The sequence below is a fragment of the Suricata suricatta genome, chromosome 9 (genome assembly GCF_006229205.1).
Source record: "Suricata suricatta isolate VVHF042 chromosome 9, meerkat_22Aug2017_6uvM2_HiC, whole genome shotgun sequence".
NCBI lineage: Eukaryota > Metazoa > Chordata > Mammalia > Carnivora > Herpestidae > Suricata > Suricata suricatta.
This window is the reverse complement of record NC_043708.1, coordinates 23,514,701-23,541,744: the sequence shown is the minus strand read 5'-3', so window position 1 is coordinate 23,541,744 and position 27,044 is coordinate 23,514,701. Positions and strand designations below refer to the sequence as shown.

Below are 27,044 nucleotides of genomic sequence, written 5' to 3'. Positions count from 1 at the left end.
TCTCTGCTTCTTCAATCCGTGCATTGGCAGCCTCCATCTTATTATTCACCTCATTTATAGCCTTTTTAAGTCATCACAGCTATTTTGAAGGTTCCTAGTCTTTGTATCAATATCTTCTCTGACAGCTTCTATGCTTTTTTCAAGCCCAGCGATTAATTTTATGATAATTGTTCTAAATTCTTGTTCAGTTATGTTGCTTGTGTCTGTTTTGAGCAGTTCTGTTGCTGTGATTTCTTCCTGGAATTTCTTTAGAGGAGAGTTCTTTCGTTTTGTCATTTTGGCTAGCTTTCTGTCTCTTACCAGTTTTAAAAGCTCTTTCTGCACTGTGCGCCTGGTAGTGTGGCTCTATTAAAGGAGGCTCTTTGACTGTCCAGGGCCTGTTGTTTCAGGAGATGTTATTTTAATGGTGTCTCTCTGTTTCTCTTGTTGTGCTTGTGATTAATATATTTCCTTACTCAGTGATAATTGAGACTTTCCACTATGTGTACTTTGGCCTGTTTTTTTGAGGTAGCCTTATTCTGGCATCCATGGGGCTGATATCAATAAGGGGTCAGTGCATGCACCTCCGCTTCTGGAGATCAGAAAGTTGTGGCTTTTAAGTCCTCTCAGTTTGTTGTTTGCAGGCTTGCGGAGGTAACAGTGTTCCCTACCTCTCCACCATCTTGCTGCTCCCCCCCTACTAATTCTAATATAGGTTTCACTTCTGGCTTTTTAAAAGTTATATTTTATTAGCTTTTTTATTTAGTTCTGAGTTTTTTACTTTATTGTTTCTTTAATTCGTTTTTTTCCCCTCAAATTTTTATGTAAATTCTAGCTAGTTAACATACGGTGCAATATTGGTTTCAGAAGTTGGTTCAGTGGGTCATCACTTATATAACACCCCAGTGCTCATCATAACAAGTGCCCTCCTTAATACCCATCACCTATCTAGCCCATTCCCCACCCACCTCCCTCCATCAACCCTCAGTTTGTTCTCTATCATTAAAAGTCCCTTTGGTTTGTTTCCCTCTCTCTTTCCACCCCCTATTCCCATACGCTCATCTGTTTTTTTCTTAAATTATACCTCTGAGAGAAATCCAATGGTATTTGTCTTTCTCTGACTTATTTCGCTTAGCATAATACATTGTAGCCCTATCCATGTCATTGCAAAAGGCAAGATTTTACTTTTTGATGGCTGAGTAATATTCCATTATATTTACATATATGTTATATCTTCTTTATCCATTCGTCAATTGATGGACTTTGGAGCTCTTTCTATAATTTGTCTGTTGCTGATAGTGCTGCTATAAACATTGGGGGGCATGTACCTCTTCAAATCTGAATTTTTGTGTCCTTTGGGCAAATACCTAGCAGTGTAATTGCTGGATTGTAGGGTAGTTTTATTTTTAACTTTTTTGGGAAGCTCCATACTGTTTTCCAGAGTGACTGCACAGTTTGCATTCCCACCAACAGTGCAAGAGGGTTCCCCTTTCTCTACATCCTTGCCCACACCTGTTGTTTCTTGTTTTGTTAATTGTAGCCATTCTCACAGGTGTGAGGTGGTATCTCATTGTGGTTTTCATTTGTATGTCCCTGATGATTAGTGATGTTGAGCATATTGTCATGTGTCTGTTAGCCATCTGGATGTCTTCTTTGGAAACATGTCTATTCATGTCTTCTGCCCATTTCTTAACTGGATTATTTGATTTTTGGTGTTGAGTTTGATAAGTTCTTTATAGATTTTGGATACTAACCATAAGTCATTTGCAAATATCTTTTCCCATTCTGTAGGCTGCCTTTTCATTTTGTTGATTATTTCCTTTGCTATGTAGAAGCTTTCAATCTTGATTAAGTCCCAATAGTTCATGTTTGCTTTTGTTTCCCTTGCCTCTGGTGATATGTCTAGTAGGAAGTTGCTATGGCCAAAGTCAAACAGATTGTTGCCTCTGTCCTTTAGGATCTTGATGGTTTCCTGTCTCACATTTAGGTCTTTCAGCCATTTTGAATTTATTTTTGCGTATGATAGAAGAAAGTGGTCCAGTTTCATTCTGTACATTGCTGTCCAGTTTTCCCAACATCCTTTGTTGAAGAGACTGTCTTAATTTTCATTGGATATTCTTTCCTGCTTTGTCAAATATGAGTTGACCATATAGTTGTGGGTTCATTTCTGGGTTTCTATTCTGTTCCATTGATACATGTGTATGTTTTTGTGCCTGTACCATGCCGTCTTGGTGCCTCTAGCTGTGTAATATCGTTTGAAGTCTAGAATCATGATGCCTTCAGCTTTACTTTTCTTTTTCAGGATTACTTTGGCCATCCAGGGTCTTTTGTTGTTCTATACAAATTTTAAGATTGTTCTAGCTGTGGACAGAATGCTGGTGGTATTTTGATGGGGATTGCATTAAATGTGTAGATTGCTTTGGGTAGTATAGACATTTTAACAGGGTTTGTTCTTCTAGTCCATGAACATGGAATGTTTTGCCATTTCTTTGTGTCCTCTTTGATTTTTTCATAAGCATTCCGTGGTTTTCAAAGTTTTGATCTTTTACCTCTTTGGTTAGGTTTATTCCTAGGTATCTTATGGTTTTTGGTGTAATTGTAAATGGGATTGATTCCTTTTTCTGCTGCTTCATTATTGGTGTATAGAAATGCAACAGATTTCTATATATTGATATATCCTATGACTTTGCTGAATTCACGTATTGGTTCTAGCAATTTTTTGGTAGTCTTTTCGGTTTTCTACATAGAGTATTATGTCTTCCACAAATAGTCAAGGTTTGACTTCTTGCCAGTTTGAATGCCTTTTAATTCTTTTTGTTGTCTGATTGCTAAGGGTCTGAGTTGGTTTTGATTGGTTGGTTTTCCTCTCATTTTGTAGTTTTCTTCTTTGTATACCTGGCAATTTCATGTTAGGTGCCAGACATTGTACCTGTATCTTTTGGGGTGCTAGATGTTTTTGTATTCTTTTTATTTTTTAATGTTTTACTTATTTTTGATAGAGATGGAGCGTAAGCGAGGGAAGTGCAGAGAGAGAGAGAGAGAGGGAGATGCAGAATCTGAAGCAGGCTCCAGCTTCTGAGCTGTCAGCACAGAGCCTGACATGGGGCTTGAAACCATGAACTACGAAATCATGACCTGAGCCTAAGTCAGACACTTAACTGACTGAGCTACCCAGGTGCCCCTGGACTTTTATATTTGTAGAAAATATTGAAGGAGGGATGATTAAATAAAAATTTCTTCCCCATTTTGGACATAACACATATGAGTTTTAAGAAATTTGGAAAATACAGAAAAACCTATGAAGAAGAAAAATATTTTTGTAATTTCACAGCCTGGAAATACCACTTTTTACAATTTATTATATTTCCTTTGGGTCTTGAATTTTTGACTTGGAGAATTACTCAAAAATCTTTGTTTTAAGGTCTTTTACCTCCTCTTTCATGGTCTCTCTCTTTTCCTGTGCTGTGTGCAGCATGTCTTTGTGTCTGTCTCTTTCCTCTTTGTGTCACAAACACCCATCCTCACCCCAACTGAAGATGCTGCCTAGTTCTGATGAGAAGCCTTGTTGATTCAGTCTAAGACTTTGGTACCTTCCTGCTGAGTTTGGAGGCCAAAGTGCCTGCTCTTGGGAGTTTAGACATGAGTCAAAAATTGCCCTCTTTGGGCCTTGGTTCCCTCCCTCCCAATCAATAATTAATCAGTACTGAGTTGATCTTATTAGCTATTCACTTTTGAAACCCTAAACCAAGCTAGCTAATAACAATGCTTTTAATTAATATGAGGCAGATTAAAACTCATTACAGCAAGGTTATTGGTAATGAGATAATCATAAGGCAAGTTATTGAGCTGGGAGTGAAAATGAAGTTGGGGGAGGGGCAGGGAGACCATGCCAGGTGTTCCTGCCATATTCTGGCAGGGACAGAAGGGGGAATGTCAGGCCTCTGACGTGAGGACACGCTGCAGCCACACACTCAGCCAGCCCCGGAAATCAGGTGCTTGGTGAAGAAAGGGATGTACTTGGGCCAGGGAGCTGATGGGTGGTCAGTGTTAGGGTAGTAGAGGAAATAGGGTCTTTGGGCAGAGAAGGTAAAGTCTGTGTGTTTAGAATAAGGCTCTATTACCATTTACGTTTCTTATGCATGGATGCTATGCCATTTTGATGACAGAGAATGAAATTAGCCATTGTTTCTGTTAGATTGTGGTCTAGACGCGTTGGTCTGAACAAAATATAGGGAGTTTGGATGCGCCTGGAGTGTTCTTTTTTTAATTTCATTTTTCTAGGAATAGTGGTTTCCCCTCCCCCACCATCTCTTTTGATTCATATGCTGAGCGGTGACTGTATGCTGAGCCCTGTGCTAAAACTCTTTTTTATGAATTGCTTCATATGACCATCACAGTGACAGTTACCATTTTTCTTCTCCTTTTACTGATGAGGAAACTGAGGCTTCAAAGTTAATTAACTTGTCCCAGGTTATAGGACAGGTAAGTAGCAAAGGAGGATTTATACTCAGGTGTTTTTGGTTCCAAAGCCATTGCTATTAACCATGTATTGTGCCTCTGTCTTGTTGTGTTCAAGACCGTCCGTAATTTTCATTGGGTTTTTAAACTGTATATGCTCAACTCAATTTCCACGGCCACCCTGGTGCCAGCCGGGTGCTCTCTGCAGCACATGTCATACCTGGGGGTTAGTGGGTAACTACCTTTATTGCCTGCCATTGGTGAATCCAGTGTTGTGGTGCATGACCACCCCTCAGTCTGCATTGTGAGCTCCTTGCCCACAAAGACTGTCCCCACAATGCCCGTCTCCCCGCTGTGCGTGCACAGAGAGAAATTCCGCTCGTGCCTGCCCCTGCACATGCTTGAACACGCCAGCACTTCACCCTTTACTGACTCCAGGACCTTGGGAATGTTGCCCAACCTCTCTGAGATCATTTTGTCTCTTTAAATACACATATAAGATCTCTTTTACAGACATATTGGGCAGATTTAAAAACAATGTTAACCACCTATATTTCAGCATATACTATAGGCCAGGAATAGTATACTTAGACCAGGGCACTAAATAAATGATGATTTATTGTATATGTTGCTGACTTATAAGCCTGAGCTGTCCAGTATGGTAGCCACTAGCCAAAGTGATGATTTAAATTAATTAATGAATAATTAATGAGTAAGGGGGAACAAGTGAGTGAGGGCCAGAGAGCGAGAATCCTAGGGGAGGCAGAAGGAGAAGGGGAGAGAGAGAGGGGGAAAGAGAGAGAGGGAGAGGGAGAGAGAGAGAGAAAGAGAGAGAGAAAGAAACAGGGCTCACCTGAAGTGGGGCTTGAACTCATGAATGTGAGATCATGACCTGAGCCATGTCAGATGCTTAATGACTGAGCTACCCTACCCTGATTTCAATTTAAATTATGTAAAATTAGGGATGCCTGGGTGGCTCAGTTGGTTGACTGTCTGATTCTTGATTTTGCCACAGGTCATGATCCCAGTGTCGTGGGCTCTAGCCCTGCATTGGTCTCTGTGCTGAGTGTGGAGCCTGCTTGGGGTTTTCTGCCTCTCTCTTTCTCTCTCCCTCTGCCCCTCTCCATCACTTGTGCTTTCTCTCTCTTTAGAAATGAAAAAAAAATATGGAGAATTCAGTTCCTCAGTCAACTAGCCACATTTCAAGCGCCCAGTTGCCACTGGTAGCTGCTGGTGGCCACTGTGTTGGTGGACAGTGCAGATGTAGAAATTTCTGTCATCGCAGCAATTTCTGTTGTGCAGTACTGGGATAAACTTCCTCCTTCCTGGTGCCTACGCCTGTGCAGGTGCCTGCTGGAAGATTCTTAGCACGAAGGAGTAGTTTCGGGGAATGCAGAGATCCGAGATTCCAGAAGCTTTGCCTGTTCGTTGAGCACACTCCTCATTGGGGGAAAGGTTCCTGGGTGGTAGACCATGGGATCCCTGTGGATGGTCCCTGCTGCCAGCAGGTACAGCCCCTTATGGTATCAGATTAAGGATGTGAATGCTGAAAGGGGGAGTTTTTACTGAGCTAGCAGTTTCTTTCTTTCCTTTTTAAAAATACAATGTTTTTATTTATTTTTGAGAGAAAGAGAGAGACAGTGTGAGCAGGGGAGGATCAGAGAGAGAGGGAGGGTCAGAGAGAGAGGGAGACACAGAATCAGAAGACAGGCTCCAGGCTCTGAGCTATCAGCACAGAGCCCGGTGCAGGGCTTGAACCCACACACCCTGAGATCATGACCTGAGCTGAAGTCGGACACTTAACCGACTGACCTGGCAGGCACCCCCTGAGCTAGTAGTTTCTTGAAATTTTGAATGGGACCTGCCTTCTGATCCCGAAGGACAGTGAAGCCCTAGGAGCTGGAGCTGAAAAGAGACCCTGGAGATCAGAGGCCCTACTCTGTTCTTCAGCATTTGTGTCTTTTGGCCTTAAAAGAACATTTATAAGTTTTTGGTGAGTGGCATTGTTCTTTACCTGTGTGTGTGTGTGTGTGTGTATGTGTGTGTATTTAGAAGCTGGTTGAAGGTGACTTTGGAGCTTCTTTAGTTGAAATGTGGGTGCCATTTGCAATAGGTGCCGACTCAGCTTCATGGATGGTGGTTTTGTGAGTATATAACCCATAGTTGTCATTAATCTACATTTATGGCACATAGACAGCTTGCCCTGAGGTACACGGAGCAGACAGGGACACACATGGACTCCGCCCCAGTGGCTGATGTGCCAAATAGCTGATGAGTCTGGGATTGACCAGCTTTCCTGGGCCTGGGTGACCAGAGAGGGCTCCCCGTATTGCCCAGACACTGTCTTGAAGATGACCATCACTTTGTGCCAAGAGATAGCCTGGGTTCAAGCCACAGGTGAGGCTGTGCTTTTTTTTTCTTCTAAGTTTATTTTCAAAGAGAGAAAGAGTGAGCAAGTGAGCATGCACATGTGTGAATGGGGGAGGAGCAGAGAGAGGAAGAGAAAATCCTAAGTGCGTCCATGCTGTCATTGTGAAGCCCTACACAGAACTGTGACTGAACTGAACCTCGAGATCATGACCCGAGCCAAAATCGAGAGTCAGACACTTAACCGTCTGAGCCACCCCGGTGCCCCTAGAATATTATGGAGGGCTGCCAGCAGCAGAGACAAATGCAGATGTGAATCCAGGCTAAAGAAAACGGTGGAGTTAGGTCTTTGGCAACACACATACATGCATGCAGATACATGGTCCTTACTGTTCTCTTGGTCTGAAATGCCCTTTTTATCCTAATGTATTATTCAAATTTGATTTCAGGGGCTAATCCTGTGTGTCCATCAGGGACCAGTCACACCAGTAATCTCATTGGGGAAAACTTTTTTTTGTAATTAGTAGAAATTTATTGTGCACACACCAAAAATACAGTTTGCAGACTGGGAGCTCTCAGACCAGAGCGTGGAAAGAGGCTCAGGGGTATATTGTTATAAAGCAGCTTGTTCTGTGAGAAAGCAGTGGCTGTTTATTATTAGTTTTTTTTAGTTAAGTAGTTTATTACCAAGTTGGTTTCCATATAACACCCAGCGCTCTTCCCCACAAGTGCCCCTCTCCATGACCATCACCCCCCTTCCCCTTCCCCCTCTCCCTCCCTCTTCAGCCCTCAGTTTGTTTTCAGTATTCAAGAGTGTCTCATGATTTGCCTCACTCCCTCTCCCTAACTCTCCGCCCCCCTTCCTCTTCCCATGGTCCTGGGGAAAACTTTTTGAAATTTTTTTTACATTTCTGGTACCCTTATTTCACAATGATTATTGTGTAAGTAAATTGAATAATGTACACTATATTAAAAAGTTTAGAATAGAATCCACCCTATTTTTGACCTTTTTTTGAAGTTTTTATTTAAATTCCAGCTAGCTAATGCACAGTGTAACATTAGTTTCATGTGTACAGTACAGTGATTCGACACTTCATACGCCACCTAGCACTTCTCACAAGCACACTCTTTAATCCGCATCACCTATTTCGCCCATCTTCCCTCCTCTATCTCCTTTCTCTGTTTGTTCTCTGTAGCTAGTAGTCTGTTTCTTGGTTTGTCTCTCTTTTTTCCCCCCCTTTGCTTCTTTGTTTTGTTTCTTAAATTCCACCTATGCATGAAATCATACAGTATTTGTCTTCTCTGACTGACTGACTCCGTTTAACATAATACACTCTAGTTCCTTCCTCATTGTTGTAAATGGCAAGATTTCATTCTCTTTGATGGCTGAGTAATATTCCACTGTGTGTGTGTGTGTGTGTGTGTGTGTGTGTGTGTGTGTGTATGTGATATATCTATGTATATATATATATACACCACATTTTCTTGATACATTCATCAGTCGATGGATACATGGGCTGTTTCATAATTTAGCTATTGTAGATAATGCTATTCTAAACATCGGGGTGGACGTATCCTTTAGAAGTAGTATTTTTGTATTCTATGAGTAAATACCTCCTATGTGATTCCTGGATTGTGGGATATAGTTCTATTTTTAAAAAATTTTTGAGGTTTATTTATTATTGAGAGACAGAGACAGAGCATGAGCTGGGGAGGAGCAGAGAGAGGTGGAGACACAGAATGTGAAGCAGGCTTCAGGCTCTGAGCGGTCAGCACAGAGTCTGATGCGGGGCTCAAACTCACAAACTGTGAGATCAGGACCCAAGCCGAAGTTGGACGCTTAACCTACTGAGCCGCCCAGGTGCCTCAGATAGTTCTATTTTTAACTTTGAGGAACCTCCATACTGTTTTTCAGAGTGGCTGCACCAGTTTGCATTCCCACCAACAGTGCAAGAGGGTTGGGTGGGGAAAACTTAATAGAAAAGATTATTGATTAGGAAAAGTATAAGGTAGTTGAGTGAAAGAAGATTCTAAGGGTACAGAAGTAGTAAGCATAGAAAGCAGCTGTTCCCTCTGGGCTGAGGGTAGTGAGTAAGGACAAAACTCAGTTAAGGGCCTCCTGCCTGCAAGGCTGAGATGGAGGTCTGCCCAGTGGTGAGGAGACAGGGTGGAAGGCGGGGTCCATGGGAGCGGCCTGCGGGGTGGCAGCGAAATTTGCAGGAGGGTGCAGCCCAGTGCTAACGTATAGAACCCTCTGCTAGCTGGTCATAACAGTCGCTGGAGGGCATGGGCCTGAGTTGGGCCCTCAGAGGGGCCTGCCAGCTATGGAGAAATTTAGTGAGGCTGGTCAGGTCTGGGAGGGCCACCGAAAGGGGCACCTTCTAGCCACTGGCCTGCTAGCTGCTGAGCTGACATGTCACACTGGCTCCGGTAATGGAACCACTTTGCTCTGCTGTGGCCTCAGTGTCCCCCCCCAGAGTCACCTAATCACAAGCCGTCTGAAAAAGGAGAAGTGATAGGATGCAGCCCCAGGATCACAGTGCAGGGTGCAGAACGGTGGATTTGGAGCCTGGAGGCCATAGTTCTGGGCACACACACCCACCTGCCCTGCTGTGGGCCAAGCCTCTGCTCTGATTCCAGCCCTCCTGTTTCTTGCATCTAAATCTAAGCTCCTGGTGTTCTCAGTGGGATCCTCTTGTGGCAAGTCACTCATTCTCTGGGCACGAATGGCTCCGTCACATCTTCCCATGTGCTGGAGGGCATGGGACTGGCCTGCTGTAAGTCCCAGTGGACACACAGTGGTTGATGCCTTTACTGGGCAGGGAGGGGAAAGTGAGATGTGGTCTCACCCCACCTCCAGTCCTCTGCTTCCCTGTGGCCTGGACCCCAGAGCAGCTTTGATGTAGGGGCAGAACCTGCCTCCTTGGGGGAGAGGGTGGCTGGGTGCTGGGGCAGCCTAGCTGGGAGTCCCCAGTGAGATGTGGGCTCCCATCGTACCGTATCTTAGGACTAACGTGTTGTGGATGCCTGTGTTACCTCTTATTCTGCTAGCGATTCTGATAGTCCTTCTTCTGGGTTGGAATTTGGGGAATGATTGTCTGAGCTACAAAAAGTCACTTGTTCACACTCGCTTGGACCTTTGTATCATGAAGAAGGAAGGGCCCAGTTCCAAATTTGACCACAGTTTGCCTTCTTTCTCACTTCCTCAAAACCAGGGCTTGAGCATGGCCTTGGCCATCGCACTGATTTTCTGCCATCTGCCACTGACCAGCTGAGTCCCCAGTTCCAAATTCTTAAAGAGAATCCACCCCTTTCCCACCATCCTTTGATCCACCTATAAGCTTTCTCCCCTTATAATTGTTAAGGTTAATTTCCTTCTTCCTGTGCCTTCCTGTCAGGGTAAAAAGACTCTGTGGCCCTGCTTGGACCGGTGTCCACATGAAGGCTGGCATACTCTGTGTAGGGGGATGGAGTCGTGTGTATATAGGGTTCGCTGGGGTGGGAGATATAGGTCGCCAGCAGAGCCAGTAGTGGGTGCCCTCAGGGGCCTCAGCACAGCTTCCAGTGCCTGAAGTCTGGGGTCTGTTGTGCCTGTGTCCCTGTGGAGCAGGGTGGACGGGCTCCTGGGCTGCTGGAGCACGAGTGCCGAGGGTTGCAGTGTTCTCTTCTTAATTTCTAGGTTCACTTGGCAACTAATTATATAGGATCTTTAACTGTTTCTTTAATCGTTGTTGCCAAAAGTTATTTAACTCCTCAGGTAATTTATTGCCTCCAATGTGTGCTTAATTATGTTGGCATCTTCCATAACACACAAGAGAGTGTAAGTCCGTTGTAGATGTTTACTCCCTCAGTTGATTGCATGGGCGGAAGAGGTTTCCACGGGGCACTGGGCTCCCTTACCTTCTGTGTGTGCCCACAGCCCCATCCTGCCTCAGAAGCTGTAGCTCCAGGAAGGCGGGACCTCACAGTTCCAGGACCTTCAGCCGAGCTGGGGTGCTGACTGGGGATACACAGCCTGGTGGCCAGTGGGGGCCACCTCCCAGCTCTGGAAGGGCATCCGGCTGCAAGTTAAGGCTGCCCTGTCATAGGAGACCTACCCAGCTGTTTGCTCTCTGCACTGACACTGCCCAGTAAAACTTTCCTTCCAGTTACGAGGAGATGCTGCTACGTTTGCCTGGGTGCCTTTGTCTGTCACGTGTCTGACTCTTGGTTTCTGCCCAGGTCATGATCTCATGGTTTGTGGGATTGGGCCCCACGTTGGGCTCTGTGCTGACAGCATGGAGCCTGCTTGTGATTTTCTTTCTCCCTATCTCTCTGACCCTCCCCTTCCATGCTTACTCTCTCTCTCTATGAAAATAAAAAAAACTTAAAAAAAAAAAGACCCCCCCGTTAAAATTTTTTGAGTTAAAAGAGATCTAGGTTTCAAGTGTGTTCTGGACCTTCCTTTGACATTTATTAGCTGTATTAGCTATTTCTTCATAAGTTTCTTATCTCTATCATTTATATATTTATTAAGTTTATTTCTTAATATATTTTTTAAAAGTTTATTTTTGAGAGAGAGAGACAGCGCGAGCAGGGAAGGGGCAGAGAGAGACACACACACACACACAATTGGAAGCAGGTTCTGGGTTCTGAGCTGTCAGCACAGAGCCCAATGCAGGGCTTGAGCTCATGAACCATGAGATCATGACCTGAGCTGAAGTCGGATGCTTAACCAACTGAGCTACCCAGGTGCCCCACAGTTTATTTTTGAGAGAGAGAGAGTGAGCACCCAAAAGTGGAAGAGGGTCAGAAAGAGACAGAATCTCAAGCAGGCTCTGCACTGTCAGCGTAGAGCCCGACTCAGGGCTCAATCTCATGAGATCGTGACCTGAGCTGACTGAGCTACCCAGGCACTCCTGAGTTTCTTATTTATTTATTTTTTTAAGTTTATTTATTTTTGAGAGAGAATGAGGTACAGAGTGTGAGCAGGGAAGGAACAGAGAGAGAGGGAGACACAGAATCTGAAGCAAGGCTCCAGGTTCTGAGCTGTCAGCACAGAGCCTGATGCGGGGCTCGAACTCATGAACCATGAGTTCATGACCTGAGCTAAAGTTGGAGGCTCAACCAACTGAGCCACCCAGGTGCCCCGAGTTTCTTATTTTTAAAAACACCAATATCTGACTCCCTGAGTTGCCATAAGGATTAAAAGAAAGAATATGTATGACCATGTTTTAGAAATTATAGACCTTTAAACAGATAGTATTATTGGTATGTCTGAGGGTTGGGCAGCAAACACTTTAACTCAGTGTACTCATGCGTGAATCATTAGTAGATTAGATTTGCTTAAAAGCCTTGAATGACTGCTCTGGCTCCTGGGCGGGGTAAGTTTTGATGGAAAAAGACCAGAAGCATCAGAGCATTGGGCCCTATAGAGAGGCTGGCCTCAGTATGAAGTCGGAATTGCCTGCTGTAGGGAGCAAGACCAAAGGAGAATATTGAGGCAGAAGGTGAATGAAGGGCTGTGTGTGTGTGTGTGTGTGTGTGTGTGTGTGTGTGTGTGTACACATTCTCAGAGTGAATCAGGCTCATCAGCAGCGGGGCAGGAAAGGGAAAGATGTCCACTGGACAGTGTGCACTCACACCTCTGTTCCTGGCCCATCTCCCTGCAGGTGCACCTCCGTTCCGCCAGGCGCCTCTGTGAGCTCTGCTGTGCCAACCGGGGCACTTTCATCAAGGTGGGCCAGCACCTGGGCGCTCTGGACTACCTGCTGCCCGAGGAGTACACCAGCACGCTGAAGGTGCTGCACAGCCAGGCTCCGCAGAGCAGCATGCAGGAGGTCCGCCAGGTCATCCGCGAGGACCTGGGCAAAGAGGTAGCCGCCGGCGCCGGGAGCGGGGTGCTGGGATGACTTGCTTCTGAAGGGCCCCGGCAGAGCCGTCCCTGCGGGTGCCGGTGCTCCACCGCTGGAATGGAAACATACTTAGTGGCAACTTTCGGTAGAGAAATCGAAGGGGTGAGAAGGAACCTCAGTGGCCCTCAGAAAAAAGATGGTTGAACCCTACGAAAGAGCTGATGTGTGATTGGTTTTGCCCTGCAGTGCACTGGGATTCATAGGGCTCAACCTAATCATATCTGTCAGTTACAGGAATTTACTGTGTGTGGACAGCTGTGCTGTGTTCTGTGCATTATCTCACCTAGTCCTCACCTACCTGTTCTTAGCCCCGTTTTGCAGATGAGGGATAAAAGGTTAGGTGGAGGAGATTAAGTGAAGGGTAAACCTGATTTAGGGCTAAAGTCAGGAGCAAGGCTTCAGGCTAGGGGGAGGAAGGTTAGGATGGAGAGACCTCAGGCAGAGGGGCTGGGATTGGTGTGGCACAGGCCTGTGCATGGCTTTGCTTCTTGCCAAGGCTGTTGGCCTCCTGCTTCCTGCAGCACGAGATTCACCCCCAAATTAAAACTAAATAAATCACTGTAATAACAGTGTGAAGTGCATCATTGCTGGCATGTGGCAGCTCGTGGGGGCGGATGCAAGGGAGGGAAGGCAGCACATTAACCCTTCTAGGCTGGCTTGTCTGTGGAGGGCTCGAGTGGGAAGCAAGAACAGGTCTCTGGGCCCCTGTAAGCCAGAGTGGAGCGAGACGAGATGTTTGGGGTATCAGCAATCATGGTGGGCCCACCCAGCTGGCCAAAGGACGTATGGGGTTAAATGATTTTGTCTGCATCTTCAGGGCCTCTTCTCTAGGCCTCCCTGGCCATGTGGTCCCGAGCATGGTGGCCTGTGGCTCCTGCCCCTCAGGTCGTCTTGAGCCCTCTGAATAGGGCAGGCTAATGTCAAGGTCATGGTTCTGAGGGGGCGTCCTTCACAGCTGGGAAGCTCTGGTTTCTTACCCTGGCCCCCACAGATGCACAGTTGAAGTCTTTCCTCCCCCTCCCCCTCCTCCTCCTCCCTCCTGGGAAGACAGCATTTGTTCCCTGGTGACACACTTTCTCATTCTGTGGGTGGAGGGAGGGGAAAGGGGCCATGTGGGAACAAGGTAGGTGGGTGTGGGGGTGTGAGGGCGGGGAAAGTCACTCACGCTGCACTTCCCCCCTCCTCCCGCCTCTTCTCTGACACTTCTTGGGGAACAGCTTTCCCCACCAGGAAGGTATGAGTGGACCCCACTGTCTATGGGCTCTACACCCGCCCTGGGATGCTCAGTGGAAAGCTTTGTTTTGTCCCTGGTTTCACGAATGTGCTTAAAGGAAGCCAAGTCTGTCATGTATCACCATCTACTGTCTGGGTTCGAGTTCTTGGATGGGCTCTGAAGACACCTGGAGCTCAGAGACTATGTAGCTGGCCCTAAATCTCAAACTGGAGTGCAGGGAGGGTGGCCAGAGAGTGTGTGCTGGCCTCGCTGGCTGATTGTATCTACCCTTCCCATCAGCAGAGGCCCTTATGGGGTCCCTAGTGTCCTTATACCAGTCCCTGTCCCAAGTAGATGGGGCTGGTCCTGAGGGGTGTCCCCAGCAGGGTGTGGGAGATGAGCATGAGCTTGCAGCTCTCTAGACCCATGATTTACATGTGGCTCTGGATCAGTGCAGATCCCTGCACAGCAGCCGGTGCTGTCAGTGTGGAGGGGAGAATGAGTAAAGAGCCCCTGTCCTGGCATAGGGATGTGGGGGAGGTAGGGAAGCCACAAAGCTAAGGGAGGGGCGTGTGAGTGACAGGACGAGGCCTCAGATCCTCTGATTACCAGACTAGTGCTTTGTCTCTTATGTAACAGAGCTTGTGGTTGGCAGAAATCTTTTAGAAATCTGTTTTCCGTGCCTTTGTCTTAGAAGTTTCTCAGCTAGTATTACCAGAAAGAAACTTGCTTTTTTCCTTTTGTTTGGAACATTAGGCTTAAGTCCTGAAAGTCACTTTCTGGGGAGTTGGAAGCCCAAACTCTAGGAAGTGGCATCATTTCTGGTGTCTCCAAAGTGACCTGGGTCTGGAGTGGGCTGGGAATGGTCTTAACCTTGGTCTCCTAACTGCCCTTGGGACTGTAGGTTTAGATGTAGTGCCTACCTTGGCCAGCAGATGGCGCTGGAGCTTGAGCGTCAAGGAAAGGTACTGAAGACTTGGCCCTTTCCAGCAGAGGGGAACCCTGACAGTTGGCTGAGACTTGGGTTCTTTATTCTCCTGGGCATGGTTCATGCTGTGTAAGGAGCCCAGGCTGACACCTTTGCACCCTGAATGAGGCTGTTGACCCTCCCAGTCCCCAGAAGTTCTTTGCTTCCTGCGGGAGGACCTGGCAGGGTTCTGACCACCAACCCTTTCTTATACGTTCGTCTTCTGGGCTAGGAGTCCTAAGAGGCCCACCCCCAACCCCCTGCCCCCTGCAGGCACTAATAGCCTGCAGTTCTGGGTTTTGATCCCTTTTACATCATTTTCCCTTCCTTCTCTCTCTTTCTTGTCCAAGCAGCTGGTATTTAGTGAAGAAAGCACAGTGCTGGAAACTTTGGGTGCAGCCAGGGATGGGTAAGACCTTGTTCCACCCTTGTCATCTAGGGTCATTGGGAGGTACACAGCCCTGTAATAGCTGGCTCTGGAAGTGCCTACAGGGTTTGTAGGAAAGAGAGAGAGTGACAGGGAGAGAGGTAGGCTGCATCTGGGTGGATGGAGGCTTTCTGGAGCAGATGGCATCTGACCCAGGCTCTCAGAGATGGGTGGGATTGGAAGAGGTGGAAGTTGGAGGAGGGGGCTTTTGACTGATGAGCTGGGCTAAGCAAAGGTATGGGCACTGGAAAGCATAAAGTACAGAGGTTCATGGTGAATAGTTTTGTTGACTAGCATATGGGTTCAGGTTGGTGATGGTGGAGCCGAGGTTGCAAAGTTGGTGCTGAGGTCACACTATGAAGGGCCTCAAATGTTCTTTTCATAACATGAGCCTGAGGGACAAGAGGACTTGGAGAAGGACCTAAGTGAAGAAGGATGGAGTGGGGCCAGATTTTCCTTGCAACGTGGGAGATGAAGTCAGGTGGGGGAAGGGACAGGTGGGACATTTGCAGTGGGTGGGGAGCCTGGGGAGAGGGGTTACAGAGGGGCTTAGGAAGAGATGCACTGGTACAGTTCTCTCGCTCCCCCCCCAACACACATGGACAGGTCCAATTTCATTACAGTATATTTCAATCAGTGATCCAGTTTAGTCTGTTGTTCTGGAATATAGTTGAATCAGGTAATGTTCTTTCTAGCTCTAATAGTCTATGAAAGACTGAAGGAAACGAGGTCAGCCACCAGAGTGATGCACAAAAATACCTTTGTTGGGGGCACCGCTTGTACTGGTGTTGGAGGATTGGAGTCTTATGCAGTCTGATACATGTTTCATCAGTCTTTTTTACCCCTGAGCACCTACAGGGTGGGGATCTAGACTTGAACTTGTTTTATAACTTCCCGTAGTACCTGGGGAGAAGTGTTGTGTGTCCCAGGAGATCAGCACTCTTGATGGATCATCTGACCAGAGTGGCCTGTGGAACGCGGAAGAGAACCACATGTATCAGGTGTGGGAATGGACAGTTCGTTGTTTCTTATGAACCTACAGATACAGGGGAGGGGTGGTGTTCTTGTCTTGTTCGGCTCAAGGTGTAAGCCAAAGTTCAGGGAAGAGATAAAATAGCTCTTCCCTGGGAACCTCCATCATTTATCAAGCTTGGTGGGGGCACAGGGAGAAGGTGCTGTTGGCCTGCGGACCAGCAGGAGCAGAAGCGGAAGTCAGGGAGGGGAGGCAGGAGGCTGGCCTGTGTGAGGGACTCCTGGTGGTGGGGGTGCTGCGTGGGGACAGTGCAGAGACTGGACAGAGACTGGAGCAGGGGCTTCCGTGGAGGCCTTGGGGTTGGGGGAGGGGGTGATGGGCGTGGGTGGTAGACAGCAAAGCCTGGGATGACCTCTGTCGTTTCTGCACAGTCGTATGTGGTCTGTGCTGGTGCATGGAGAGCTGTGTGAGAGGCAGGAAAAGGCACCCCCTGGGTGTCCCTTCCTTCAGGCAGCAGCGCTGCCAGGGCTGCAGCAGCGCTGCCAGGGCTGCACTTCATTTTTTCTGTTAGTCAAGGTTCACCAGAGAGCAAATAGGGTGTGAGTGTGTGTGTGTGAGTGTGTGTGTGTAAGTGTGTGTGTGTGAGTGTGTGTGTGTGAGTGTGTGAGTGTGTGTGAGTGTGTGTGAGTGTGTGTGAGTGTGTGAGTGTGAGTGTGTGAGTGTGTGTGTGTGTGTGAGTGTGTGTGTAACAAGTAATGAGAGATTGATTCATTGTAAGGAATGGGCTTATCCAATTTTGGAGGCTGGCAAGTCCTGCATTTTTGGTGGAGGGGGCATCCATTCAGAGACCCAAGCAGAGCTGATCCTGCAGTTTGAGTCCAAAGGCCATTTGCTGGCAGAGTTCCCTGTTGCTCCAGGCAGTCAGTCTTGTTCTATTCAAGACTTCAACTGATTGGGTGAAGCCTGCCCACATCTGGGAGGGCAGTCTGCTTTACTCAAAGTCTACTAATTTAAATGTGAATCTCATTCAGAAACATCCTTATGAAAATATTAGAATAAAGTTTGCCCAAATGTCTGGACACCATGGCTCAGTCAGGTTGACACACAAAATTAACCCTCATGGTTCCCACATGGTTCTCTGTCAGGACTAAATATTTGTACCCTTGGTCTTGCTTTCATATGCTGTCAAGCTTTCTCTTGAGACTTGGAGGTGGGCAGGAGCTAAACTGCTTGCTGGTTTATTGGCTGTGTGACCTTGGATATGTTGCTTATCTTCTCTCTCATTTTCCTCTTCTGTAAAATGGGGATAACAACAGTATGTGCCTGTGGGGATTACATGAATTAATGGGCATGGAGCATATAAGAGTATGCCTGGCAGAGAGCAAATGGCCAGCAAATATTAGCTATTATTTCAGTGTCACACTAGATGCTTTATATGTGTGAGAACCAAGATTCTGAGAGACTAAATGGCAGAGTTGGGTCTTTAACCAGGTTTTCCGATAGCTGGTACAGTTCTCTGTCCCAGATGCTCTTTTGCGAGTGGAATCCTCCTTTTTCTTCCCTGACCAGCACCCAGTGTTCCAACTTTTGGTCAGCCCCTTCCCTACCACTGTTGGAAATGTCCCACAGGCTGCCTTGGGAGCCTGTCCCCTGGGCTTCTTGGCCCCATGAACCTGGGGGCTGCTGGCAGCTCAGCTGGGTGGTTACAGCCGTTGCAGTGTCCTGAGGCCGTCAGTAGCATCTACTTTGTGCTCTTGGTCCCTAGAGCTGACACAGTGGACGTGGGAGTGGAACAGCCACAGGTGCCCAGGGTCAGGAGTTGGAGGCAGTGCTGCGTCCCTCCCTGCAGGATGGCAGCTGGCTCTGCTTCTGGAGGAGCTGGGTGTGGGCAGGTGCAGGGACAAACCCGCCCTGGGTGGGACTGGGGTGAGGGATGTGGTCAGGGCTGTGGGGCCAGAGGAGCCGGTTCTATCTGGAGGGGACCCGTGGCTGGCAGAAAACTTCTCCCCCCTGGTGAAGCATGCCTCCATCTCGTATTCCTTGCTGCCTTCTTTCCAATGCTGATCCAGCTCCCCCCTGTCCTTCTCTTATTTATTCACAAATACTGTGCACCCGTTTGGGTAGGTTTGTGCCATCCCTGGGCATCCCTGTCCTCTGCACCTCTTGCCCCTGCTCCTGCACAGAGATTGGCAGAGGTCCCTTCGCCACCCTGGCTGCTCCGCTGGCCTGGAGCTGGGGGCCACCTTGAGGGGTCCAGCTGTCTGCTGGCCCTCAGCACAGCCTTTGTTTGTTCTGGTGTCTGGTTTCTTTGTCTCCCCAGACAGCCCTCAAGATGGCTGCTGTGTGAGCATTCTGGGAGTGGAACAGAAGGAGCTGGTGGCCACAGGGCTGTGTGTGGGGAGGCCTGGGGGGCGAGGTGGAGAGAGTCACCTCCTCCAGGCTTCCCAGCAGCTCTCAATAAAAAATACATTTATATTAAAAACATAATGAAGAATAAAAAAAATTTCCCCCCAATAATGCTGAACATCAAAAGGAGATTTTTATCAATTATGAGAGAGATATTTTGGCCATAAAATGGTAATTTAATGAGTAGGAGATGGATGGCGGGAAGCATTAACGTCAGCCAGGACGGATGGTGTGCCATTAGTCACCGAGGGAGAGACTGAGGTGGCCGCCGTGGCGCTGGCTCTTCCCCAGGCCTCCTGGCCCCAGCCTCCGCCCTGAGCGCTGCCCTGCCTCAGCCCCAAGAGGCCTCCGTCTCCAGGGCACCTCGGCTCCGTTGGTGGACAGCTTCTGCGTGGCCCCTCCACAGCCAGTGAAACAGAGCCCCCCAGAGAGCAGGCCAGGAGCTGCTGCCCGCTTTCTTTCCAGCCTCATCCCCTGCTCTGGTCCTCACGCTGCTACGCCCCGGCCACATGGTGGGGGGTTCCCTCCATGCACTCCAGGCCTGTCCTCTCTCGTCCCCTTAAGTCACCAGGCTCCTTCTCATCCTCTGAGCTCTGTGTGTCACAGTAACACACACATGCACACACACCCTCAGCGCTGCCTCAGAAATTCCACACAGATCGACTTACTTCTCACTAAGGCCTTCTGTGAGAAGTACCATTAGTACTTATTTCACAGATGGGAAACTGAGGTACAGTTTCCAGTGAAATTGTACTCTCGGCCTCCACATACCCCTAGTACTTTCCACCTCTGTCGAAGCTCTTATGCAGTTATTTGCCTCATGAAGGTGGGTTGCTTTCCCATCTTGAACCTCCCATGGGGCCTAGTGTGTGCTCTGTACATAGTAGGTGTCAGTAAGCGTGGTTGAGTTGAATTGCAGAACTACTTGGAGTGCTCCTGTCCCCTTGAAGCCTCTACGGGCTTCCTCGCAAAGTTGGGCCATGAATCCAGAGTACTTGACTTGAGTCTGGTCATTTCAGTGCTGGGCTTATGCTCTTGGGGTGGGTGGTCTCCTCCCGCTCATCCTGGGGTTCTCTCAGAGCCTGGCCATTGCCAGTGGTGGGTTGTTCCCTGCACTGAGACACTCCGTCTGACGCGGGATGTTGTGGCGTTACGGGTCCTGGAGCCTGCAGCGTGGCCAGCTTTGCTCCTGCCTCGGTCTCACTTCCCTAGCCCCCTGGGACATTCCCAGGGGAGCCTGGAGAGGCTGTGTGAGGGTGTGTCTGGGGTTCTCTCAACTAAGGGCTGAGGGCAAGCAGGGTCTGGCTTCCGGAAGGAACAAAAGGGTCATTTCTGAGGCAGTATGACCTAATGGCTAATAAAATAGGCTGTGGAGGCACAGAGCCTTGCATGAATCCCAAATGCTACCAGACTTTAACTGTGTCATTAGTTCTTCCTGAGCCTAGTTCCCTTGTCTGTAAACAGGGTTATCACTAAGAGGGTTGTGACGAGGCTCAAGAACCCATCTGGGCTCTGGTTGTCACTTGCAGTGATTGTGAGGACAGAATGAAGCTGGGAGACCGGGACCCCCAGATGATATCTGGCAAACACCGGCTTCTTCTCGTTCGGCCTTCATTGTTCAGTGGCCGAGCGCCTTAGATGAAAGTTATGCGGGAGAATCACTAACTCCCGTGTTGTAACGGTGTAGACGTCACCTCACCCAACCCTTGTGTTTCAGTGGTGAGGAAACAGGGTTCAGACTGGGGAGTCACTGGCCCAGAGTGGCACAGCTGGGTGGTGGGAGAAATGGGACTCAAACCCAGGTCTCCTGACTCCTGATCCAGTGCTCGACCTCCTGGGCTGTTCGTTCTGTCCAGGGCTGGAGCTTACTGTCTGGAATGAGCAGGCCAGTCTCAGAGAGGAGGCTGCTCTTGCTGGCAAAGAAACGCGGAGGGGCTCAGTGGCTTTCACCCTTCTTGGGACCTTGGAGACTCTTGTGGACTTTAGGAAGCTCTATTTTCATAAGTTCATCCATTATGGTAAGAGGATTCTAGGGTGTTCTTTGTATCCTTTGGCCAGCCCTCCCACTTGCCGGTGGCTTGGGATGGTTATATCCACGTGCTCACCGTCCCCCTTCAATCCGCAGACCATGCTTGTGGCACATCCCCCTCTTTGGGGGTCCAACCTGCAGGGCAGTGCCCAAGCCCAGACCCTCTGCTTAGCTGCTGCTTTGGGTCTGTTTGCTGGAGAACGTGCCTCAGCTTGTGGTGGCCCCAGTCGCAGACTCGGGAAGGTTGGGGCCCACCACTGACTGCTCTGCTCACTCAGAAAATACAGACTTGTTGAGCAGCTGATAGGTACTTACCTCTGTGCCAGTGCTGTGGGGGATCTAGAATGTGTCAAAGCCACGTTCCACCCTCCCTCCCAAAGCTGGGCAGACAGAACAATTCGCAGAGGAAGTAATTAGAGAACAATTAAGCACTCAGCTGTGGGGCTGAAGCAGGAAAAGTTCAGTGGGAAGTTCAGAAGAGGGTTCCTCGGGGAGGTGGCCCTCGGAGGATGAGGGAGATTGACAGAGCGAAAGCATGAGGCCGTCCGAGGGTGGTGAGCTCCAAGCACAGCCCCACAGCGCCCGAGCGGAGAGCGCTGCGGGGCGGATGGTGGGCCCAGTGGGTGGGGTGTGTTACCAGGGCTGCTGCTGGCTTAAACTGTCTTCTCTGTTCTGCTGGGCAGGAGTCTGAGACCCAGATGTTGGTGGGGTTGGCTCGTCTGAGGCCGAGAGGGGCAGTCTGTCCCAATTCCAGGCCTTTCCTCCAGCCTCTGGTGGTTTGTTGGTGATTTTTGTCATTCCTTCGCTTGGAGAAGTAGCACCCTGATCTCTGCCTTCCTGTTCGCCTGGAGTTCTTCCTGTGTGTATGTGTGTCTGTTTCTGTGTCCAAATTGTCCCTCTTCATAAGGACACATAGTGGCTTAGGGTCTCCCCTAATTGCATCTGCAATGAAACACTTTCCAAATAAGGTCACATTCTGGAGGTTAACTCCTGGAGGTGATGACTTCAACATATGCACATTTGGGGGCCACAGTTCAAGCTGTCACAGATCGGGGCATTAGTGCTTTTGTGGTCGTGAGGCTCCAAACCCCAGCTTGAACGAGCCAAGGCAAGAGGGCAGACTTTGGGTGTCCTGCAACCATGCTTTAGGAAGGGAGTGGGCTTTTGGGGTGCTCTTCCGGGACTCTTCTCTGTCTCTTGTGTTCATCCTGCAGGTCAGCTCACTCGGATGGTTTCCTCCACGACCCGCTTGCTGCCTTTGGCATCTCTCAGCCTCACCTCTTCCCAGGTTTGCCCCTAGCAGGGACTCCCCCCGCCCACCCCCAGGTTCCTTTTATGAAGTTCTAGATCAGGACTCTGCCTAAGTCGGGTGTTGTACTAGGTTGAATGGTGTTGTCCCCCCACGCTCCTGGACCCCATGTTGTCTACCTAGAGCCTGAGAATATGAAATGAGGTGTTTGCAGCTGTCATTCGGTAACTTAAGGAGTTTATGCTGGATTGGGGTGTGTCCTAAATCCAACAACTGATGTCCTTGAAAGGAGGCCATGTGACGGTGGCAGTAGAGATCTGAGTGGTGCAGCTGCAAGCACAAGGAAGAGTGAATATTGCTGGAAATTAGGAAGAGCGAGGAAGGCTTCTCTCTGGGGCCCTCAGAGGGAGCGCAGGCCTGCCAACACCCTGCTTTCAGACTCCTAGCCCCCAGAACTGTGACACGGTTCATTTCTGTTGTTTTGAGCCACCTGTTCATGGTGACTTGTTATGGTCGCCCTGAGAAACAAACACAGATGTCCATTCTCTGACCAGTCAGAGGTCAGAGGAGGTGGGGTCCGTGAGAAGATGTCATCCCTCTCATTCAAACCCCAAGGTAACAGGTGGGGCGAGGTGGGGAGCAGCAAGGTAGTACATGGTGTCAAAGATGTTTGTGCCCGTGGATGATGATGATGATGTTCGAGTTGCTGTTGGTGTGGTACGCACCGTGTAGCACACGTTGGCTGGATGTTTTACAGATATTGTTTCTAACCCTTACAATCATTCTGCAAGGTTGGAAGATGTGACCATTCCAGTTTTCCAAATGAGGAAGCAGAGGCCCTGAGAGGTTAAGTAACAGCTACAGTCTCATAGCTTAAAAGAGGCAGAACCAGGCTCTGAACTGTGTTGGCTGAGTCCCTCCGCCCCCTCCCGCTCTCTAGCTATGTGAGGGCCTGGTTTCTAGGAGGCAACAGAGTGGGTGTGGTGTTGGATCTTGATGGGTAGGCTCTCGGGAATCACCGCAGGCCCCAGGTCTTAGAACCAGTGTTAAGGCTAATAGTGTCTACGTGCACGTGCATGAGGGTGCAGGCCTCCACGGCTGATTTTGGGCAGAGTCAGCCAACTGTGCAGGATGGCTTGATGGATGCAAGGCAGGAGCTGTGCATGGAGGCGTTTTTCTGCTTCCACATCTGGGAAAGGTGAACTCTCCCTTTTGGGCCAGTGTTAGCTGTCTCCCAGAGCTGGGGCATGGCCAGGTTTTCTCCCCTTGCCCTCTCCTGGGAGCTCAGAACCAGCATCCCAGGCTGGACAGTGGGTCAGGAGGCCACAAGCCACAGAATGATTGCCACAGCCACTGCTCTGGAAGGAGCTGCCCTGACGGCTGACCCCATGTCTTCTGGGACTCCCAGACAGACCGCAGGGCCCTCATCTTCTCGCATAGAACGTGTGGCCTTCCTTTCCTCCCCAGGGACAAGGGGTGGGTCTCCTCTTGAAGGCTGCTCGGGGCTGGGGTTGGCAGTGTGGATGTGATTACTGTTGTTCCAATGCCTTTTCCGTGTGTCCAAGTGGGGCAGAAGCAGTGATTTGAAGTCCCAGGTCCTGCACTGCCTTAGAGGGCACATAATTATCAACCTCAGTTGGGTGCATCCTGGTTGGGCACTCCCAGAAGACAACTCCGAGGAAAGGATTCTGTTGAAAGTGGCTTCGTGGGAAGGTCAGGTGCAGCCAGTACGGAAGTAGGAACATGGCTCAGCAGAGAGAAGGCAGCCAGTGACTGTGTGCTCTTAAACTAGCTGCTGCACTGGGGACACTGGGAACTAGTGCAAACATTCACCTTAGGATCATCCCACCCTTCAGTTGGTTGAGTGTCTGACTCTTGATTTCAGCTCAGGTTGTGATCCCAGGGTTGTGGGGTCGAGCCCCGTGTCAGGCTCCTCGTTGACTGTGGAGCCTGCTTGAGATTCTCTCTCTCTCTTTCCCTCTGCTCCTCTCCCCTGCTTGTGCACGCTCTCTCTCCCTCTCTATTTACAAAAAAAACCTAAAAAAAAAGTCATCCCACTCAGGGACCGAGAGAGAAGGTTGGGTATTAATACACCAGCTTCCTGACTTCATAGTGATGGTTGTCCCTGAGGGCTGTTCATTCCTGCCGCGATGGAGAAGGAGCCGTCTCTGGCTCTGATGCAAATGTTGAAATTGTAGCAGAAAGTGGGGAAATATCTGAAGGAACCGGCGGGCTCTGCAGGGTCCTCTCCTCTAGTCCCCATGGCTGCCCGGTGAGGGAAGTAGTGCTCTCTGTTTTGCTGAGGAGCAGGCCAAGGCCAGAGAGGTGGGCTCACGTGTCTGAGGTTGCACGGAGATCCGAGGCTGAGTCAGGAGCAAGACCAGGCCTGACTCCAGAGCCCAAGGTCCTGGCCCCTGCGTTCCATTGTTCCTTATAAGCAGCCCTGGACCTCTCCCCAGGTGTCGTGTCCTAGCAGTTTTCGATTTCTCACAGCATTCCTGGGAGCCCCAGCAAGTCAAGGAACTGCATAGTCATTTCCCTACCATGTGTTTAGAAGTTTAGATGTTTCAAACACACGTTCTCATTTTAGTCCTCACAGAAGCTGGGCCAGTTTCCCTCCCCCCATTCTTCCCAGATGTAGAAAAGAAGATTCAGACACACTGACTTACTCAGGATCACACAGCAGGACAGTGGCTCAGCTGGGAACAGAACCTGCGTGTCCTCTGGCTGGAGAGACATACGTGCTTCAATTACACAGGCTGCTACAGGAGGTGGGGGGCTAGGGTTCAGAGCCCCACCAAAGGGCCTGTGAGACCCAGCCTGCTTCTGAGGGCCACGCTGTCTCCCCTGGCAGCGCGCCAGCCCGCCACCTTGCCTTCAGCCCCAGGCTGGCCCTGGGCCGTGTTGCCTCACCGGTCAGGTGGCTGAGGAGGTGCTCTGAGAAGCATGCAGCGAGGTTGCTTCTTCTCCTTGTCTCCTCTGGAAGAGGTGCTGCCCCTCTGGGCTTGCAGGTGGGGGGCCGGTGACAGGGGTGAGGACTGGTCTGCCCTCCCTTGTTCCTTGTAAGAGCTTCTCCAGGGGGCAGCCCTCATCTCCTCCTGCTGCCCTGGGTCCCACGCACCGTCTACCTGCCGCAGCTCTGTGGCAGCAGAGAGGAGTGAGCCATCCATGTCTGGCTGATTTATGTTCATCGTTGAAACAATAATGTTTAATCTGGAAAGGGCTAATCAATTTTTTATGCTGATTATGAATAGGCCAGCTGTGCCTGCTTCTTTATTCATGGGCCCTCAGGAGCACGCCAATGTCCCAGTCCAGGCTCCCTGGTGGGTTCTGTTGTGGGGGGCCCTGCCTCAAGGACAGCCTGTCAGTGGCCTTGCCCGTGACACTTTGGAGGTGGCTCCTTGTGTGTGGGTGCGCCTCTGGGTGTCGCCGGAAGGGTCAGCTGACTCCAGGTGGACAGCCGGGTTGGAGCGTGCGCGTGGAAGGAGCTGGTGTGGGCTGGGGCACAATCATGGGAGCGCAGGGTGTGAAAGTAAGAGTTACAGGGTCATAGAATCAGGGAAGCCTCAGGACCAAGTACCCCAACACCCCTCTCACTTGTAAAAGTGAGCAATTTAGACCCAGAGAAGCTGAAGGATGTTCCCTGAGGCCACGGGGCAGAGGTGGGATGGGAGCCCCAACTCGCTCGCTCGGAGGGTGGAAGTCTTTGCACAGAAGTACAACTGAGGCAGGAGTCAGGAAGGCACTGTGAGCCGCTCTGTGTTACTGACTCATCACCCAGCCGACAGCGCAGGAGCTTAGGTACAGAATGCTCTAGAGACGTAGCTCAGGAAGAGGTCAGGATGAGGTGAAGGTCACCTGAGGTTTAGGTTACCGCTCTTAGAAGTGTTCTCGGAAGCCACAAATATGGTTGCAGATCGGGGTCTTCTGGAGAAGGCGAAACTTGAGCAGGACTTGAGCGCTCTCAGAAGGAGGACGAACACAAAGGCCGGAGAGGGCATTTTGGGCAGGTGGAGGGGCCGGAACTGGGCATGTCCTCTCTAGTGGGGAAGCCGGAGTGAGACCCAAGAGGCCTGTGGCTGGAAGCGTGGGGCCCTGGACTGGGTGGGGGCAGGTGCTGGTCTTGGACGGCTTGGTGTCCCCCAGTCGTGTGTTTGGATCTTCCGCAGCCTTCACCAGCCATTTGTCCATTTGTTCACTGGTTCAGCCGACGTTCATCAAGCTTCTGGTGTGTGTGGGCTGGAGGCTGTGTATCTAAACAAACTGCTGTCAGGGCGCTTGTGATCTAGCTGCAGGCGAACGGCGGATGTTAAACAAGTGATCAGAGGAATAAAAACCTAATGTCCCTTGTGACGAATGTCATGGGGGAAAAGTATAGGGTGCTCTGAATTTGGGGGAGAGGGAGGAGTCTTCCCGAGGACTCAGTGGCAATTAAGCTGAGACCAGGGATAGTTAGGGGAAGGAGGGTAGGACAGAGAGAACAGAGAACGCAGAGGCCCCTGGGCGGGAAGGAGCCTGGGTCTGTGTGGGGACACACAGGGGTGGTGGTGGCAGGGCAGAGAGACACCGAGAGATGTGACTGGAGACGTGTGCCAGGCACATTCAGGAGGTCCGAGGTTGATAGCCACTGATGGGCTCTGTGGAGAGAGTGGCACAGTCCAGTCTGCAGTGGCTCCTTGGGGACCAGGGTTGGAACTGGGAGACAGTTACAAGGCACTGTGGTCATTTGGGCAAGAGTGATGGAGAAGGAGTAGACAGACATAATTTGGAGATGGAATCAGCAGGACTCAAGGGAGAATTAAATGGGGAGGGGCTGAGGGGCAGGGAGGGGCACTAGCTAGAACACTGGGGACCATCTGAGAACAGGCCTGGTGCTGAGGGGGCTGGTCGTCCTGCTGACAGTTCGGGGAAGGCTTTTTCCGCGGGTCTGGGCCTCGCATAGTGGCCCCCTCTCTCCTTAGAGTCAGCGGTCAGAGAGTTGGTGGAGAGCCCATGGGGGACTGAGCGATTTGGGGTCTAGCATTGAGAGGTGGGGTCCAGCACTGGGTTCCTGGTTTCCAGACTTAAAAAAAAGTCATCAGC

General features: G+C 49.7%; 1 protein-coding gene across 4 annotated transcripts in view; it reads left to right on the top strand.

Moving 5' to 3' along the window:
* Window positions 1-27,044, top strand: part of ADCK1 (aarF domain containing kinase 1) — a 163,449-nt gene that overhangs the window by 83,199 nt on the left and 53,206 nt on the right. For all 4 annotated transcript variants that reach the window (XM_029952829.1, XM_029952826.1, XM_029952827.1 and 1 more), the window contains one exon: window positions 12,456-12,659. In XM_029952829.1, coding sequence (XP_029808689.1) covers window positions 12,456-12,659 — 204 coding nt within the window. The remainder of the gene's footprint in view (window positions 1-12,455; window positions 12,660-27,044) is intronic.